At 42.8% G+C, this 20,096-nt stretch overlaps 1 protein-coding gene and 1 long non-coding RNA gene across 2 annotated transcripts in view; one reads left to right on the top strand and one right to left on the bottom strand.

The window, feature by feature from the left end:
- Positions 1-20,096, bottom strand: part of ARPC1A (actin related protein 2/3 complex subunit 1A) — a 30,698-nt gene that overhangs the window by 6,021 nt on the left and 4,581 nt on the right. Inside the window, exons 2-6 of the mRNA XM_082712778.1 lie at positions 19,574-19,666; positions 14,717-14,821; positions 6,919-7,141; positions 4,601-4,708; positions 1,182-1,394 (exon numbers count right to left, since the gene is read on the bottom strand). Of these exons, the coding sequence (XP_082568904.1) occupies positions 1,182-1,394; positions 4,601-4,708; positions 6,919-7,141; positions 14,717-14,821; positions 19,574-19,637 (713 nt within the window). The 5' untranslated portion in view covers positions 19,638-19,666. The remainder of the gene's footprint in view (positions 1-1,181; positions 1,395-4,600; positions 4,709-6,918; positions 7,142-14,716; positions 14,822-19,573; positions 19,667-20,096) is intronic.
- LOC309854087 lies at positions 7,141-13,916 on the top strand. The gene is made up of 3 exons (XR_014306089.1): positions 7,141-8,645; positions 8,877-12,373; positions 12,736-13,916. It is a non-coding gene; the product is annotated as an uncharacterized lncRNA (long non-coding RNA).

Below are 20,096 nucleotides of genomic sequence, written 5' to 3'. Positions count from 1 at the left end.
GACATCAAAACTGAATGACAGAAAAATTACTGTACAAAATGTACAACATAATCCCATTTGTGTTCAAAATGAAAAGATATGTTAAGTGCCTATACTTGTACAGAAATCTGGAAGATTACACCATTTATTATGATGTTAAAAAAAAGTAAATAAAATAAACCCAACTCAATCCAGTTATCAGGAAAATATCATCTCTGACATGTCACTTTGTCGTCACTGTGAGGCAGAGGGAGGCAGAGACACCTGATGTGACCAGTTCTCAGCACACAGGTTAACAAGTTAGGAACCTTTTAAGGTGCATAACCTTTCGCTGCCAATGGAAAAGGATTCACCAGGAGAGAACAAAGATTCCTATTAAAGGGAAAGAATTTCAATCATTGTCTCTCTTCCTCCAGCATATGATGAGCAGATATAAATTCTGATGTGTTTAAAAAAAAAAAATTCTGACGTGTGACAAGATGCCTCGTGCTCTTTGAACGCTATCCAGGTGCCTCCCTCACAAATGAGTCATTACAATTCAAGTTCTTCTGGCACACTCCAGAGGAACTGGTATCAGGGTTTTATGTATTACTGAATGGAATTCCAAATTAATGGAGTCACTGCTCACGGACTACACACAGTAAGGACTTTATCTCCTACCTGACTGCTGGATGACAGGGACCTGCTGTGAGGGAGTCACACTAACAGACCAAGTGACAATCCGAAGGAACTCTCATTAGCGGCAAATCAGGAGCGTCCCTCAAAGAAACCACCACACCGCACCACCTCCATGAAGAAGTGTTTCTGGAAGTGAGCTCTAACTCTTTTTTTTTTTTTTAAAGATTTATTTATTTGTTTGACAGACAGAGATCACAAGTAGGCAGAGAGGCAGGCAGAGGGAGGGGGGAAGCAGGCTCCCTGCTGAGCAGAGAGCCCGATGCCGGGCTGGATCCCAGGACCCTGGGATCATGACCTGAGCCGAAGGCAGAGGCTTTAACCCACTGAGCCACCCAGGCGCCCCTGAGCTCTAACTCTTTAAAAAGTTTCCCCAAACGGACAATCTGAATGTGTATCGGTGACTTTAAAGGCGGCCCTGCAGTTCTGGGCCACATTTTTAAGCTCACATCCTGCGTTTACCTCCAGGGAAGGACGGCCTTAGCCCCAAACCACTCCCTAACTCCAAGCGAAAGGCAAATACTCACTGCACGCTTTTTGAGGCGTCAGCAACGGACACGGTGCTGTCATGGCTGACCCAGGCCAGGCGGCTTCCGCTGGCAGAGAAGCTGACCCCATGCACCCAGCCGCCGGTGCCGCTGCCCCCGAACTCTGACATCAGCTGACCAAAAGGCATCTTGCTGCCCCAGGGCGTACTGGCTGGCTTTTCGTCCACTTCTTTAATGTAGGCAGAAAACACTCTACAGTTTAGGGGCAGGAAAGAAGGAAAAAGGTCAATGAAAATTTATGTATACAGAAACAGGCCACGGGCAGCTGCTCTAAGGTGTCTCAGAATGCAGAGATTGAGCCTTAAAAAGTAAAACATGACAAAGTCACATCCACAAAACTCTTAAGACTTGGTTCTTTTTTTTTTTTTTTTTAAAAAAAGGTTTTATTTATTTGACACAGAGAGAGAGATCACAAGTAGGCAGAGAGGCAGGCAGAGAGAGAGGGGGAAGCAGACTTCCTGCCAAGCAGAGAACCTGATGCGGGGCTCGATCCCAAGACCCTGAGACCATGGCCTGAGCTGAAGGCAGAGGCTTAACCCACTGAGCCACTCAGGCGCTCCACTAAGACTTGGTTCTAAGGGCCGCCTGCAGGCCCATCTGAGTCTGGCCAAATGCACTCAATCGGAGGGTACACGAGGAGACCTATGGTGCTCTAGGGGTGCAGTTCTAGAAGTTCTAAAAGAAGGACAAAAGTCCTCTCCCTGAGCCCACGTTCTCGGGGAGGATCTTGCTGTCCCGCCCCTCCCTTGCATGCGGCTGACCTTGCTAAGTGAGCACAGCATTCTTTCCTGTCTACTTCACTATCATTTCCAACACAGTATTCCAGGAAGCCCACAGGCCAAACAGGAGAAGAAACTATGTGCCACACTGCAATAAACTGATGGCATTAACCCATTTAAACAAAGGGACATCCAAAGAGGAAGCCAAGGGAAGCCAGTGAGAGTGGGCAGGCTCTCACTCAGGCCATCATGCTGTTGGGGCTCACTGTCCAGTCTCTGTGACCAGTCTGGGGTGAAGGAGGGTCTCCTTTATGGCCAGCTGTCAGCAGTCTTTCCCTCCTGAATTCCAAGAAGCTGTGTATGAGGAGGTCTGGATGCAGAATCCAGAAAAGGGAGGGAGAAAGAGCCACTGGGAATGCACCACTAATTCTACTTCCTGGAGCTTCTCTCAAGAGCCTCTGGACCTAAAGACTCCTAAAAGTGATCTGAGATATTTGCCCTGAAATGACCATGACAGCAGCAGCTCTGGGGAATGGAGGAGCACAGTGAGTTATCTGTTCGAGGACATGACCTTGGAATCTCTGGGCTTCACTTTCTTGCATTTGAACACAGCTGACACACAGTATTAGCCGAGTTTCAGGTGTACAGCTAGTGATTCAACTTCTCTACACCGTACACCGCACTCGCTGCAAGTGTAGCTGCCACCTGTCATCGTACGAGGCTCTGGCCATGTCCCTATGTTCCATGTCATCCTTGTGACTTACTCTGTCACTGGAAGCCTGTACCTCCCACTCCTCTTCACCCATTTTGCCCATCCCCTTAACCCTCCGTCTCTCTGGCACCCGTCAGTCTGTCCTCTGTGTTTATGAGACTCAGAACCACTGGGCCTTAAGTCAGCATCACAACGGTCACTGCTCTCGTCCTCAGACGCTGGGACAGAACGGGCGGTTCTCATTCGTGAACTCAAGAGCGTGAATTCAACAGGACACAGGACCACAGGTCAAAGTGAAGTTCATTTCTGTAAATCAGTACTATCAAAAGAATTAGCAACCTATTTCCAGATTTTGTAGATACAGTCTAATAATTCAAGCGGTACGGTTCATTAAGTTCCATTCTTCGAGGGAATCAGAATGACTCTGGGTAACATATCAGACAATGAAACTGAAACTCCTAAATTCTCCTAAAGAATGTCTATGCCGTTATACTGGTTCTTTTTTTTTTAAGATTTTAAAAAATTTTTATTTATTTATTTATTTATTATTTTTTTTTAAGATTTTATTTATTTGACAGAGAGAGATCACAAGTAGGCAGAGAGAGAGAGGAGGAAGCAGGCTCCCTGCTGAGGGCTGAGCAGAGAGCCCGATGCGGGACTCGATCCCAGGACTCGATCCCAGGAGATCATGACCTGAGCCGAAGGCAGCGGCTTAACCCACTGAGCCACCCAGGCGCCCCTAAAATTTTTTATTTATTTGACAGAGATCACAAGTAGGCAGAAAGGCAGGCGGAGAAAAGGGGAAAGCAGACTCCTCATGGAGCAGACAGCCCGATGCGGGGCTCGATTCCAGGACCCTGAGATCATGACCTGAGCCGAAGGCAGAGGCTCAACCTGCTGAGCCACGCAGGCGCCCTACACTGGCTCTTAAGCAGAAGAACCAATCTTTTCCCAAAGAGTGCCTTGATGCTGCTGTATCCCCACTCCACATGCAAATTCCCACACACATCTTTAAAAAAAAACAAAAAACAAAAAAACACCCAAACCCTTGGATATTCTTGGATATAAATCACTAGCCAGGTTTTCTGGAAATTCTCCAAATAGCCTACTAAAGAAAGATGCAACCCATTTCCCAACCCACCATACTGTCAATGTGAAGTAACATTTATATGCTTTTCTTTTGGATAAGGGAAAAAAAAGCCTTCTTGGTAAAGAATAACCGTAAAAAGGGACACCTGGGTGGCTCAGTTGGTTAAGCCACTGCCTTCGGCTCGGGTCATGATCCCAGAGTCCTGGGATCGAGTCCCGCATTGGGCTCCTTGCTCAGTGGGGAGCCTGCTTCTCTCTCTGCCTCTGCCTGCCGCTCTGCCTGCTTGTGTTCTCCCGCACTCATTCTCTCTCTCTCTCTCTGACAAATAAATAAATAAAATCTTAAAAAAAAAAAAAAAAAATAACCGTAAAAAGCAATTACACTGTATGATCCTTAAAGCTCTTAGCAAAGCGGCTCTGTTTCTTCCAGTCTCATGCTAACAACAAATAAGAAGCTTGAACCCAAAAGGAAGAACATAGTAATAGCTCAGCAGAGCACTTTCAGCTGTCTTGTTCATCTCCGCTTCAGCCTGGAATTTGATGAGTCTCTGCCTGGGTTATGAAATGAGAAATAACACCGGAGTCCAAGGGCCACTACACCTCTGCTCCAAACACAATGTTCCGCCTACGGAAAACCTCCCCGGCCCCACCTGTGCGCCCCACTCCTCCTGCACCTCCAAGTCCACTCCCCACCCCCTGAGACTTCTGTGTTTGCTTTCCTAGATCATAAGCTCCTTCCATCTCTGAGTCCCTCCTGGTGCTTAGCACAGTACCCTCATGGTGCTTAGCACAGTACCTTGCAAAGAAGAGGAACCTGAAAAATATCTGAAAGACGAACAAGGAACAGATCAATTCTACCAGTTCTCGTGGGTTCCCACCTGCATTTGAAATCGCAGGATCCTGCTGCCAGCAAGACGTTGTTGGGATGCCAATCCAAGCTGAGGACCGTGGAGCGAATCGGCTTTTTAATGTGCTTGCTTACCCACCTACAAAAGGAGAAAATCCATTTCAGTTTATTCACACATCGAGCAACAGTTCGCACAGGGCCTCACAAAGGTGTGTCAGGTGATACACATGTGGAGACCAGGTCCTCTGCCAAGAGAGGAAGAAGAGCCATAAATAGTCCTTTCTGTTCTTTTAGGCCTCGACGTTCTCTTATCACAGTAGTCAGTTCTGAGCCTTCCGGCAATGAGGGGACCCCCATGAGTAACTATATTTACGGAGGAACTCTGGATACTGCCCACAGAGTTTCAGATTACACCTAACTTTAATCTTTAAAATAAAATCTGGGGTTTGAAATTACTTAAATTTTTATTACAAATACTCAGTGACCTGTTATTTCATCTTGGGTTAAGTTTGGCTGGCAAAATAGCTCAATTTCCTTTCTACGTCTCTGTGAAGCAGCAAATTATTATTAGTATTAGTATTTATGTATTTTTTTTCCAGAAAAATCACAACCAAGAAATTCACAATCTCCTGTTAGAGGTTCTAATTCTCTAACTCCGCTCGAAAAGTTTATTTATGTCTGAGATCAGTCATTATTCTGGCTTCGCTAATTCAATTTCTGCCCCTAAACTGCTGCTTAAAAACCAATCATGCTGTGCTTTTTAAGAACCGAGAGACTTTGGGGCGCCTGGGTGGCTCAGTGGGTTAAAGCCTCTGCCTTTGGCTCAGGTCATGATCCTAGGATCCTGGGATCGAGCCCCGCATCAGGCTCTCTTCTCAGCGGAGAGCCTGCTTCCTCCTCTCTCTCTCTGCCTTCCTTTTTACCTACATGTGATTTCTGTCAAATAAATAAATAAATCTTAAAAAAAAAAGAAAAAAAAGAGCCGAGAAACTTAATATCAAGCTGAATGCCCATCCTTGAATGCCAAATTACTCTTCCACAGAATCTCTTAGGAACCTATCTAAAAAATTTCCTTCTGAAAAACAGACAGTATTCTGACTTGCTTATAATGGGGTTATTTTAAAGGCTTTTAGAGATTGTTTTATTCACATCACTCCAGTGAAATGTTGTTCTACAGCTGAGAAACTTCCCTGGACACACAGCTTGTTCAAGTGACAATACCTTGTACTACAGAACAGCCCAATCTCTCTATATTTGAGACTATTTTTCAATGAATAAAAATGTGAGCAAACTCTGAGGTTGAACATTACCTAGGAAGGAAAGTTTTTATCTATCCATTTCAGTGAGTCCTCTCCTAAAATGATTTTTGGCAGGCAGAGCTTTGTTAGGCTTATTTTTACACACACTTGAAAGAAAAACACAGTTCTTAAATTCATAATTTAGTCTTACTGCAAATTCACAGACTTTCTTTCCAAAGAATCAAAATTTGTGAGATTTCACTAAATCTCACAAAACATAATCTAATCCGTTCCTTTCACTGTTTCAGCGGAAAGCAAACAGTACCACTGACACAAAGAGTAATGTGTGCTCTGCTATTTTTAGTCCAAATACAAACACTGCCAGATCCGCACTGAATGAGAATTCCAAGATGCGGGCTATTTCCCATCCTTTGTGAATGTGTGCCTCACAGAGCGGAGTCATTTTCTTATCAAAGTAAATGAGAAAGATCAGGTAAAATGAGTCACTTTGCGATCAAATCAGTCTCTGTATTTTGAGTGGCTCGGCTACAAGTGATTTATCCAGAAAGTACAACAGGCAGACTGTAGTTCCAAGATTCTGGTCAATTTTTACTCCAACAGTGTAAATGAATAAAATATTACACTAAGACAGAGATTTGGTTAGCCAATAAATTTTAAAGAAACACTTTGTTATCTGCAGGAATCTCAGATATTTTAAGTAGACAGAGACAGTGGGGAAAAAAAATTATCCCTCAGGTTATGCATGGGAATCTCTCAAGTTTATGATTTACCTGTAGGAGTAAGAAGACAATTTGGACATCGAATGGGAAGAGTGGGAGCATCCTATTGAACCTGCCAGTTAGGAGATCAGGACACAGGACCACAGGTCTGTATCGACATGAGAAATGTGAGATTTGACTCAACGTGCACACAGGAAGGAAAACTGCTCAGAGGGAACAGAGAGCTTCAGAGGGGGGGAAAAAATCCCCAGATGAGGAAACATTGAAGTTACAGTCAAACCTTCACCCAGTGCTTCAAGAAGTCATCAGAATGCAGTGGTCAAATGTATAATTCCACAGAGAGAAATAAAAAATACTCAGATATTGCTCACCAGTCATTTTCAGACTCAAAGTAACAAACAGAAATGAGTCGTGCTCCACTTCCCACAGCAAATTTGTTCTCTAGCGGGGACCACTTGACAAAAGTCGCTGCACGATTAATTCTCAGGATCACCAGGGTTGGCTTCCAGACACCATCTTTCTGACTCCAGACGTAGGCATTGCGGTCTGCCCCACAAGTGACGATGCGGTCACTCTTGGGAGCCCAGTCGATACCTGCAAGTGAGATGTGGTGTCATCTGCTTTGCCGGGCTACTGACCAGAGACATGAACAGCCACGTGGGCACCACCATGGCAGGGCTAGATGTGCTTCGTATCTTCCTTCCCAACCCCATCCTTCCCCCATCTCTGGTCCTGATCTTCTCCTCACACGCAAACGCAAGGTTTCTCTGCAAAGTCCTGGAACTCAGGACCGTCCTTGAGGCTAGGCAGAACAGAGCTGTTTTATGATCGTGGAGGTTACAAAACTAAACGGGGGCATTCTACTACCCATTCACAGGTTTCTTTCTTTTTTAAGATTTTATTTATGTATTTGACAGAGAGAGAGACGGCACAAGTAGGCAGAGAGGCAGGCAGAGAGAGAGAGGGGGAAGCTGGCTCCCTGCTGAGCAGAGCCCGATGTAGGGCTCCATCCCAGAACCTTGAGATCATGACCTGAGCCGAAGGCAGAGGCTTAACCCACTGAGCCACCCAGGAGCTCCATGCACAGGTTTCTAAAGTTATCTGGTATAAAGACCTTTTTCTTTTATCTCAATTAGATTTTGGGGAGATTAACAGTACCTTTATGCATTCATTAACAGACCTCCCTCCATGGTATTAACTGAAAATTTGTTACGTAACATCTAAATAAAACATCAGGGTAATTTAAAATTATCTTTAGTAAACGGAGGCAAAAATATGAATTGTGACTCACTATATATTCTTCTGAAGGTCACACTGTCCTTTAAACTAACCTAAATACCTTTGCTATATGCTATAGGTTCTACAAAGAGTCCTTGAGTATCTCTGCATCTACACTAGGAAGAGATCTGAGTATGTATGGGTTCTTCTTCTTTTTTTTTTTAAAGATTTTATTTTTATTTATTTGGCAGAGAAAGACACAGCGAAGAGAGGGAACACAAACGGGGGAGTGGGAGAGGGAGAAGCAGGCTTCCCGCTGAGCAGGGAGCCCGACTCGGGACTTGATGCCAGGACCTAGGATCATGACCTGAGCTAAAGGCAGACATTTAAGAACTGAGCCACCAGGTGCCCCTATACGGGTTATTTTTCATATTTGACCAGACTTTTACTTATCTGATGGCTCTGTGAAGTCAAGATCAGTTTGCCCAGCATGGAGCCCAATGTGGCGCTTGAACTCAAACCCTGACGTCAAGACCTGAGCTGAGATCAAGAATCGGACACTTAAGTGACTAAGTCACCCGTGTCCTAACTAACAAATTCTAATAAATTCTTATTATAGGTATCTTCCTAAAAATTAGTCATCATTATTAACATATGGAAAGAACAGGAATATAAATCAAAGTTTCCACTGGTCGGAACTCACAGCGACTTCAGTTGTACGAAGAGTTCATTCATTCTTTACCTACAGGAATAGTCTGCTCAATTATTTGTACCACTGAGGGGAAAAAGGTATCAGGGAGTGTATTCTGAGTGATGTGTACTTTGACTGCAAGTCGACTCATTATAGGATACTTTCGCAATCCTCTTTATTAGATTTTAGGTTTCATTTTTTTTTTATTTTTATTTTTATTTTTTTTTTTAGATTTTTATTTATTTATCAGAGGGAGAGAGGGAGAGAGAGCGAGCACAGGCAGACAGAATGGCAGAGGCAGAAGCAGGCTCCCTGCTGAGCAAGGAGCCCGATGCGGGACTCGATCCCAGGACGCTCCAGGATCATGACCTGAGCCGAAGGCAGCTGCTTAACCAACTGAGCCACCCAGGCGTCCCTTAGGTTTCATTTTTAACTACAAAAGCAAAACCCACAAAAAACAAACGCCACAAAGGGACATGCAGGAAGTAAATAAAGTCCTGCCCCCATTCTTATGTCCATACACATTTCTCCCCCCAAATGATACTGATACTATGGCAAACATTTTCTTCTCCTTTTTATAAATTAGCATTGATCTTATCATAATAATTTCCCCAAACATCCCACTGTTGAATGTTTCATCAGTCTCCAATCATTTATTAAAATAGATATCACTGGAATAAACAATCAGGAACATACCTTTTTGTTCTGGTTAAAATGATCTCGATGATAAGTTCCCCAAAGTGCGATGCAAAATATTGTTATTTATATGAATGTCTTGTTTTCTTGATTACAAGCTTCTTGACAATAAGAAGCAAGTCTTTGAAACTACTGTGGTGGGCAAATCCTAGGGAAGTCCCCTACCTATAGGTGTGGACAAGACCTGCGACTTGCTTCTCACCAGTGGGATGCATGAAAAGTGATTAGATGTCCATGATTAGTGGACAAGATTAGATTACATAAATCTTAGCAGTTGCTGGGAAATTCTACTTCCAACAACCTGAAGGAGCTTGGAAGTGGATCCTTCCCTGGTCAAGCCTCTGATGAGAATTCATCCCCGGCTGACACCTTGATTACAACATTCAAGACCCTAAGCAGAGATCCTAGATAAGTCATGCCTGGACTCTTGACCCACAAAAACTGTGAGATAATAAATGCGCTTTGGTCGAGCTGCTAAGTTTGCAGTATTTGTTACACAGCAAAAGAAAACAAGCGTGTCCCCGAACACCCAGAATATTGCCTCAGAATGAGAAAGTTCAGTGATTTTGTGATGATTTTGATAATCTAAAATTTCACCCCTTATTCCATATGCTCACCATTCTGATTAAACACATAATGTTTTATAAGAATCCTGAGGTGCTTAAGCATGAGGCATTTTTAAAAGTCAACAGATCCACACTCTAAAAAACCAGAAGGGACCGTCTTCTGCTTTATCATTCTAGTCTACTCCTGTATCTACATCTTTCATTTGAGCATGGAAGCTATAAAAACAGTCACAGCTTCAAAGTATTTTATATATATATTTTTAAAGATTTTATTTATTTATTTGACAGACAGAGATCACAGGTAGATAGAGAGGCCGGCAGAGAGAGTGGGAGAAGCAGGCTCCCTGCTGAACAGAGAGCCCAATGCGGGACTCGATCCTGAGACCCTGAGATCATGACCTAAGCTGAAGGCAGAGGAGAGGCTTAACCCACTGAGCCACCCAGGCACCCCCAAAAATATTTTAAAATTTTAATTCCATCAGAAGGCTTTAAAGGCAAAGGAAGAGAACCAAGCATCTATTATGGTTTTTTTTTTCCCATACTAACTACACCTCCAGGTAGCCAAACAGTAGATGAAGGGAAGTGTCTCTTATAAATGTAAACAGCTAAGAGAGAGGAAATCACATATTTAGAATACCACCACACTGTGGCCACTACTAAATAAATACATATGGTCACTGATCTTTGACAGTTGCTAACCTCATTGAACAGTGATCAGACATCATGCGCCTCCTTGACAAAAGAACTTCTAACTCCCTAACTTCAACTAGCAATTTACAGGAAATAGGATTGATGTAAAACATCATGGGCTTGCAATCAGTAAAATCCAAGTTCTAGAAAAGACTACAGGACAAACAACCTGATTTCTCAGTATTCTTTACAAATAAATTATAAGGTTAAAGAGAAGAAAGGGGACCTATAGACAAAAGGCTTAAGAGATGTATCAACTCATCACAACCATGTGTGCGCCTTATTAAGGTCCCAATTAGGGGCGCCTGGGTGGCCTAGTTGTTTAATGTCTTCTTTTAGCTCGAGTCATGATCCCAAGGTCCTGGGATCGAGCCCTGCGTTGGGTTCCCTGCTCTGTGAGAGGCCTGCTTCTCCCTCTCTCATTCCCCCCGGCTTGTGTTCCCTGTCAAATAAATAAATAAAATCTTAAAAAAAAAAAACAAGGTCCCCATTAAAACTATCATATCAATTATTATTGAAGAATCCTTCTCTTCACAAATTGAAATACAAAATGAAATACCAAATCATACAGTGCACAGGATGTACTTCCAAACTGCACGAGGAGGAGGAGAGTGAGTCGAGAACAAGGTTGTCTTTGAGGTGGGAAATGCTGCATCTGGGTGATGATGGGTATATGGGGGCTCACTACATTATTCTGCCTTTTTAATGTTTTCTGTTTAAAACTGGCCATAGTAAAATGTTTTTTAAAGAGTGATCACTTTTAAGCACAAAAGCAGAAACTCAAAGCAACAACCACCAGGACTCTGATATCTCTTTGATGTTAACCATACTCTTTTTCTCTGTCATACTGACTGGTCTTTTCTTCTAGAAAACTTCAGAAGGTTCTTTTTTTTCTGTAGTTACTATCTTTCTGAGAAATATGTTTGATCCTTGGTCTCTTGCCAGAGAGTTATATTTAGATTTTTCCAACAACAGTTTTTCAGATCTAAAAAAAAAAATGTCACTTGAACATTTGGATGAAAACAGGCCCAAGTTCAAAGGATTCCAAAAGGGAAGCAGAAGAGAAAAAGAACATAACTAAGTATTTCACTTTTCTGGCTGTCTTAGTTCTTTCACCTTAGCCCTTTCTCACTTAGAAGTATTTCCTAATGCTAAAATGCCAAATTAAAGTATGAATGTTCTTATTTTTAGGACACAAGGCCACTGGCAAAGGAATGTAAAGAAAATAGGCCAAACCTAATAGAAATAAGGTTAAGGGAAAGCAACAGCAACAAAAATAGAAATTATAAATTCTGTCCTTCGTGCTAGCTCAGTAATAGAGTCAGTTGGCTCCCAGTGTTCAAGAGAATCACATACAAGTCACTGGCCCAAACAAGAAGGGGTGCTCAAAGTTTTTGCTGGGGAATACAATGGAAAGGGTGCAGAAGGTCAAAACATGCTGTTTTTCTCTGGCTGGGGGGACGGATAACTTTAAGCTAATCAGGACATTGGAGGACTAGAGGCAGAATTCCAGGGTCACCATTAAAAAAAAAAAATTTGTGGGGCACCTGGGTGGCTCAGTGGGTTAAAGCCTCTGCCTTCGGCTCGGGTCATGATGCCAGGGTCCTGGAATCAAGCCCTGCATCACGCTCTCTGCTCAGCAGGGAGCCTGCTTCCGCGACTCTCTCTCTCCGCCTGACTCTCTGCCTACTTGTGATCTCTGTCAAATAAATAAATAAAATCTTAAAAAAAATTCGTTATCAGTCACTTTGCTGCCCACTTATAAGCAAATGTCACCGTGAAGAGAGGGCAAATGCAAGACTGCAGTGAGAAATTTGTAATCGAAAAGTGATGGAGAATAAGTTCTGACACGCTTGACCAAACTATTCAAAGCAAGAGGTTGAATCAACTCTGCCAGAAAATGGGCAAAGAAAAAATTATAGTGGTAATAATCAAGAAACAAGAATTCTTTCTGGGGGCACCTGGGTGGCTCAGTGGGTTAAAGACTCTGCCTTCGGTTCAGGTCACGATCCCGGGATCCTGGGATCAAGCCCCGCACCGGGCTCTCTGCTCGGCAGGGAACCTGCTTCCCTTCTTCACTCTCTGCCTACTTGTGATCTCTGTCTGTCAAATAAATAAATAAAATCTTTTCTTTTTTTTTTAAGATTTTATTTATTTATTTGACAACAGAGATCACAAGTAGGCAGAGAGGCAGGCAGAGAGAGAGAGGAGGAAGCATGCTCCCTGTCGAGCAGAGAGCCCGATGCGGGACTCAATCCCAGGGCCCTGAGATCGTGACCTGAGCCGAAGGCAGAGGCTTCACCCACTGAGCCACCCAGGCGCCCCAGTAAATAAAATCTTAAGAAAAAAAGAGAATTCTTCCTGAATACAGCAGTAAGTGAGTATGTTCTTTTTAAAAAGAGCCAGATTATCACTTCACAAAAAAGCAATTCATTCCTGTTAAAATTTGGTACCAGGATTTGGTTCACTGAATTCTGAAAACCATTAGGAAAATTCTCCATTTTTAACTTTTTGTTTTTAAGATTTTATTTATTTATTTGACAGATCACAAGTAGGCAGAGGCAGGCAGATAGAGAGAGGGGAAAGCGGGCTCTCCTCTGAGCAGAGCCCGATGGAGGACTCGATCCCAGGACCCTGGGACCATGACCTGAGCTGAAGGCAGAGGCCTCAACCCACTGAGCCACCCAGGCGCCCCCTCCATTTTTATCTTACTCCTCCTCCTCCCTTATTTGACACCGGCTTAATGAAACTCAGCCTTGCTCTGCTCGCCACCTTTACCCAACTATACATTGACAGTTCCTGCCAAAGATGAAAGCTAAGGTACACCCAGGAAAGTGCCTCAGAGTCAATGCTTTAAGATCCTGTCTTCTATAAATCAACAGGAGAAGTATAAAAACTCAATGGAAAAATGGTCAGGGGTAATGAACAGAAAAATCCAAGAAAGAAACCCAGAATGGCTAATAAACATCAGAAGATATGCTCAACCTTTTTATTAATCAGGAAAATGCAATTTCTGGAGACACAACCCCTCAGTCATCTGACCCTCTGATCTATCAAGTAGGTGTGGGAGGGGGGAGGATGAGCACTCCTGTCCTGGGGAGCCAGCATGAGGGCAGTGTGACCACGTCTGGCAATGAACATGCGCACATCCCGGAGGTACAACAAGTCTGACGTCAACAAGTCACGGACATAAGGAGAGACGTGCACAGGGGCTCGATTTAGCACTTCACTATCAGGAAAAACTGCAAATGACCTAAATATCCTCCACAGTAGAGAAGAGTAAATAAAGGTGGTATGAATTGTTAAACAGGGGTGAAAAGGAATGAACTCGATCAACACAGGGCTCAGGAACAACGTGAAATGTAAAAGCAAGTTGGAGCTGCACACCACGATGCCACTTCCGTAGCACTTCCACACACCAGCCCCAAATACTAACGACTGCTGAGGAATACGTCTGTGTGTGTGGACAAGTATTAAAAACGAACTGGGGGCGCCTGGGTGGCTCAGTGGGTTAAAGCCTCTGCCTTCAGCTCAGGTCATGATCTCAGGGTCCTGGGATCGAGCCCCGCATCAGGCTCTCTGCTCAGCAGGGAGCCTGCTTCCACCCGCCCCCTTCTCTCTGCCTACTTGTGATCTCTCTGTCAAATGAATAAATAAAATCTTTTAAAAATAAATAAATAAATAAAAAATAAAAACGAACTGGGACAATGTCATACCAAATTGCAGACTGCTTCTGGGAAATGGGAACAGGACTGGTGGCGGGAGGGGACTGTACTGTTATCTCGAATATTCCTCCTTATTATCAAAGCTCTGTTTCCTCAGTATTCTGACAGAGTTGTTACTTCCAGGTGGTGGCAATGTGGGTGTTTGCTACGATACTCTTTGTCCTTTTTGATAGTTTGCAATGCCTTCCTCGTCCCGCCAACAACATACAGGAAGCTTTGGGAAGACACCGTGTCCCCTCAGCAGTTGGGAACACAATCTGGCGTTATGTTTCCCCACAGCTGACACGCTAGATGTCTAGTTTTCACTTTCTCATCTCGTCACCTCATCTAAGCTCTTCACCCCTCAGAGCAGGATCTGTGTTTTCCCTACACTAGTGGGGTGCTGTGGATCAGCGGGGCTGGAAAGAGCACTTAAAAGCTGAGATCACTATGATGCTTATTTTCTCAAGTTTTCCAAAGAAAACTCAGTAAATGATGCCCAACTTTAAATATTAAGGCAGACCTACTTTGTCAGGCTCTTTATTTAATGGACGGCTGTTCGAGCTGCCAGGATCACGCTAAGCTCACGGGGGTCTTACTTTACCTGTAATGTGTCCGTTGTGCTCCTTGAGTTCATGAGCTTTCACCCACTGGCTCCCATTCTTCTTATAGATGTGGACTTCGTGATTGTTGGGGCTAAGAGCAATCTCTGGAGGAAAAAAGTCAACAGTTATCACCTGAACTTGAAATTGTCACCAAAAAGGAGAGATGTTACAGTTGGCTTTTTTTTTTTTTTTTAAAGGAGTTTATTTATTTGTCAGAGAAAGAGCGAGCCAGCAAGCTTGCACACAAGCAGGGGGAATGGCAGACAGAGGGAGAAGCAGGCTCCCTGCTGAAAAAGGAGCCCTGTGCTAGACCCGATCCCAGGACCCTGGGATCATGACCTGAGCTGAAGGCAGAGGCTTAACCATCTCAGCACTCAGGCACCCAAAATACTGATTTCTTAAAATTAAAATTAGGATCTATGATTCAGACTTTAGATCATTTACTAGTTTCCCCCTTCTACTATCTTACTTTCCCTTTCCGCCCTTAGGAAAGTTACATCTGTTTTACAGATGAAACTGTGGAACCAGATAAATATCGAGCTCTAAAATCCTAAGACTTTAAGTACTTTCTCAAAACCAGTTACATATATTTCTCTAAAATTCTAAGATGCTTCAAAAGCCAAATCCAAAATCTAAAGTTGAAAAATGCTATAAATTTCAAATTATAATAATAAAAATAGTCCTTAATATATTAAGTTTATCAAGTAGCCTAAATGAAAACAATGATAACTTTCTATTAAAAATAACTGGAAATAGGGGCGCCTGGGTGGCTCAGTGGGTTAAGCCGCTGCCTTCGGCTCAGGTCATGATCTCAGGTCCTGGGATCGAGCCCCACATCGGGCTCTCTGCTCTGCGGGGAGCCTGCTTCCTCCTCTCTGCCTGCCTCTCTGCCTAATTGTGATCTCTGTCAAATAAATAAATAAAATCTTAAAAAAAAAAAAAAAAAAAACTGGAAATACTCCAAAAACCCATTTTTACATGGGAAAGTAGAGACAGAGGACACATGAAACTCGGCTATGAAACTGAGATGATCACAATATAGAAGCTCTAGAGTCACCATTCTGTCACATTACAGATTAGATTGAAAGCAATCTCTATCAAAATCTCAGCTGGCTCCCTTGCAGAAATTAGTAAAATGACCCTTAAATTCATACAGAAATGGAAGGGACCTAGAAGAGCTGGAAGAATCTTGGGAAAGAAGTGCAAAGTTGGAACTCACACTTTTCAATTTCAAAACTTACTACATAAAGCTACAGTAACCAAGACAGTGTGGTCCTGACATTAGGACAGACATAAAGATCAATGAAACAGAGCTGAGAGTCCAATAAGCCTTCACATTTATAGTCAACTGATTATTGACAAGAGTACCAGGACAGTTCGCTAAGGAGAGAATAGTCTTCAACAAACGCTGTCAGAACAACTGGAGAGCCACATGCAAAAGAATGAAGCTGGGTCCCCTATCTCACACCTTAGACAAAAATTAATTCAAAATGGATACAAAATGTATATACAAGGCTAAAACTGTAAGTCTCTTAAAAGAAAACATAGGTATACATCTTTGTGACCTTGAATTAAATGGTTTCTTAGATACAACAGCAAATGCACAGCAACAAAAGAAAAACTAAACTGGGCTTTTTCAAAACTAAAAACTTTTCTGCTTCACAGGACATGATCAAGAAAGTGAAAAGAACCCCCCCCCCCGCCCCAAAAGGTGAAAAGACAACCCACAGAATGGGAAATTTGTAAATTATATATTGTGTAAGGGACTTGTATCAAGTATACAAAAGAACTCTTACCACTCAACAATGAACAGACAACCCAATTTTTAAAAAAGGCAAAGGATCTAAACAGACATTTTTCCAAAGAAGATATACAGCCAATAAACATGTGAAAAGATGCTCAACATCATTAGTCATCAACAGGGAAATGCAAATCAAAACTGCATTGAGATACTACTTTATATCCACTAGAATATAATGGGTACATAGCTGTAATACAAAAGGCCAACAATAACAAGTATTGACAAGGACACAGACAAATGGGAACCTTCATATACTACTATTGATAACATAAAATGGCACAGCCATTTTGGGAAAGCAGACTGGCAGCTCCCTAAAATGATCCACAGAGTTACTATATGACCAAGGAATTCAACTCCTAGGTATAAACTCAGGAAATTGAAAACATAAGTTCACATAAAAACTGGTACACAGGGGTGCCTGGGTGGCTCAGTGGGTTAAAGCCTCTGCCTTCGGCTCTGGTCGTGATCTCAGGGTCCTGGGATCAAGCCCCCCATCAGGTTCTCTGCTCAGCGGGAAGCCTGCTTCATCTTCTCTCTCTGCCTGCTTCTCTGCCTACTTGTGATCTCTGTTTGTCAAATGAATAAATAAAATCTTAAAACAAAAAACAAAAAACCCAACTGGTACATGGAATGTTCACAGCAGCATTATTCATAATAGCCAAAAAGTGGTAACAACCCAAATATCCACCAACTGATGAATAAACTTATGGTATATCTAGGGGCTGCCTGGGTGGCTCAGTACACTGAACATCCAGCTCCTGATTTCAGCTCAGGTCATGATCTCGGGGGTTGTGAGATCGAGCCCTGCATCGAGCTCCACACTCAGCAGGGTGTCGGGTTGAAGATTCTCTCCCTCTGCGCTTCCCCCAACTTGCATATGTGCATGCGCTCTCTCCAGAATAGACAATTTTTTAAAATATTTTATTTATTTATTTGACAGACAGAGATCACAAGTAGGTAGAGAGGCAGGCAGAGAGAGAGAGGAGGAAGCAGACTCCCTGCTGAGCAATGAGCCCGATATGGGGTTCGATCCCAGGACCCTGGGGTCATGACCTGAGTCGAAGGCAAAGGTTTTAATCCACTAAGTCACCCAGGGACCCCCAGAATAGACAAATCTAAAAAAAGAAAAGAAAAGAAAATATGACATGTCTATAGAATATTATTCAGCCCTAAAAGGTAATGTACACATTGTACAATATGGATAAACCTTGAAAACAGAACGGTCAGTGAGAGAAGTTAGATGCAAAAAGCCACATATCATATGACACCACCTGCACAGAATGTCCAGAAATATGCAAATCCATGCAGAGAGAATGGATGAGTAGCTGCTTAAGGCTGGAAGTTTTGAGCAAAACTGGGAATAACTGCTAATGGGTGCAGAGTTTCTTTTTGGAGTGACAGAAAATATTCTGAAACTAGATGGTGGTATTATTACATAACTGTGAATATACTACTAAAAACTGCTGACATATCTTTTAAAAGGGTGAATTTTATGTGAATTTTATCTCAGTAAAGTTTATTTTTCTTTTTCCAAGAATAGTTTATTTATTTGAGAGAGAAAAAGTGAGGGACAGAGCATAAGTGGAGGGAGAGTGGCAAAGGAAGAAGGATTAGCAGACTCTCCGCTGAGTTAGAAGACCGATTCCCGGCTCCATCCTAGGACCCTGAGATCATAACTGGAGCCAAAGGTAGATGCTTAACCGACTGAGCCACCCAGGTACCCCGATAAAGCTTTATTTTAAAGAAGACAGAGAACATAATTTAAAAAAATTTTTTAAAAAAGATTTTATTTACTTATTTGACAGACAGAGATCACAAGTAGGCAGAGAGGCAGGCAGAGAGAGGAAGGGGGAAGCAGGCTCCCCACCGAGCAGAGAGCCCGATATGGGGCTCGATCCCAGGACCCTGGGATCATGACCCGAGCTGAAGGCAGAGGCTTTAACCCACTGAGCCACCCAGGTGCCCCTATAATTTAATTTTCAAAGTAACTCATGGGCACGCTACTATGCTTCTGCATCTGTTTTAAGGGTTTTCTTTTGGCCTCCTTCTTCCATATTCTGCAATTTTGCTTGTTGTACTATGCTCACTTCTTTTTTATAAGATTTCATTTATTTGACACAGAGAGCGAGAGAAAGAGCATGCGGGTGCACACACACAAGTAGGGGAAGCAGCAGGCAGAGGGAGAGAGAGAAGCAGGCACCCCACTGAGCAGGGAGCCCAATGAGGGGCTCAATCCCAGGACCCTGGGATCATGATCTGAGCCGAAGGCAGCTGCTTAATGACTGAGCCAACCAGGCACCTCCTGTGTCGACTTCTAAGAGTCTTTTCCATTCTTTTCTAGTTGGTTGGAGCTAGAAAACTAGAAACTCAAGTTTATTACAAATAATACAGTAAATACTAGCTAATACTGCTCTTAACACATCAGGGGTAAACTATACATCTCTGTAATGGCTTAGTTCTAGGTCTTAGTATTCTGACTAAATACTGGAAGACTGTCACATTACTACACAACCATTCCAGACCCTGGGCTCTTTTTTTTTTTTCTTCTTTTTTTCAAAGATTTTATTTACTTATTTGATAGACAGAGATCACAAGTAGGCAGAGAGGCAGGCAGAGAGAAAGGGGGGAAGCAGGCTCCCTGCTGACCAGAGAGCCCAATGCAGGGCTCAATCCAAGGACCCTGAGATCATGATCTGAGCCAAAGGCAGAGGCTTAACCTACTGAGCCACCCAGGTGCCCCAGACCCTGGGCTCTTATGCCAATGAAAGATGCCTCTGATATAAACCTGTGCTGTAGACAAAGATATGGACACAGAGCCAGAAGGCTTAGATGCTAGCAATGGCTCTGACATTAACCATTAGAAAGTCTTTCCACTGGAAACTCTAGGCCTTGGTTTCTCTTATCTATAAACCAAACAACTGAACCTAGTTCCCTACCGAATCTATGGCCATGCCCTTTTCACATGTGACACAAATATGTGGTCCCTAAAAAAGTGCTCACACATAAAGATATCAAAGGCACCAAAATAAAGGAGTAAAAGTAATAGCATACTTACGGGTACGATCCCTGTTCCAGGCGTGACAGGTGATTGGCTCTAGTAAAAACTGATGTAGGGACATTATTCTTAGTGTTTTCAAAGGATAGAAAGCTGTAATAAGCAACAGAAAAAAGCATTTAAAAGGCAGGCAACACATATTTAAGTTATCTGGGGATCCCACAATGTTTGGGGATGAATAAAACATTACTGTCCCATTAAAAATATCAACCTCAATGTCAATACTAAATCATTTAAATACAACAAGCACTGTAACCACCAATGTACCAATATATAGTTTATTCTGTCAAGGGTCATCAAGGGACTCTAAAACCATGAGTTAAAGACTACTGGGGTACAGGAAAATCACACAGTCTCAAATTATCACCCCACAGATTATTTACTAATTTCCAAGAGAGAAAAATGAGCCTTAACAACAACAACAAAAAAATCTGGCAGTCACCATCTTACCAAGGGATCAAAGTTATTATTGAAAAGACTGGAACAATCTAATCTGATGGGCTTCCCGATGGGAGGAAACACG

This window comes from Mustela nivalis (assembly GCF_964662115.1).
Source record: "Mustela nivalis genome assembly, chromosome: 19".
Taxonomy (NCBI): domain Eukaryota; kingdom Metazoa; phylum Chordata; class Mammalia; order Carnivora; family Mustelidae; genus Mustela; species Mustela nivalis.
This window is presented reverse-complemented; position numbering and strand designations above follow the sequence as displayed.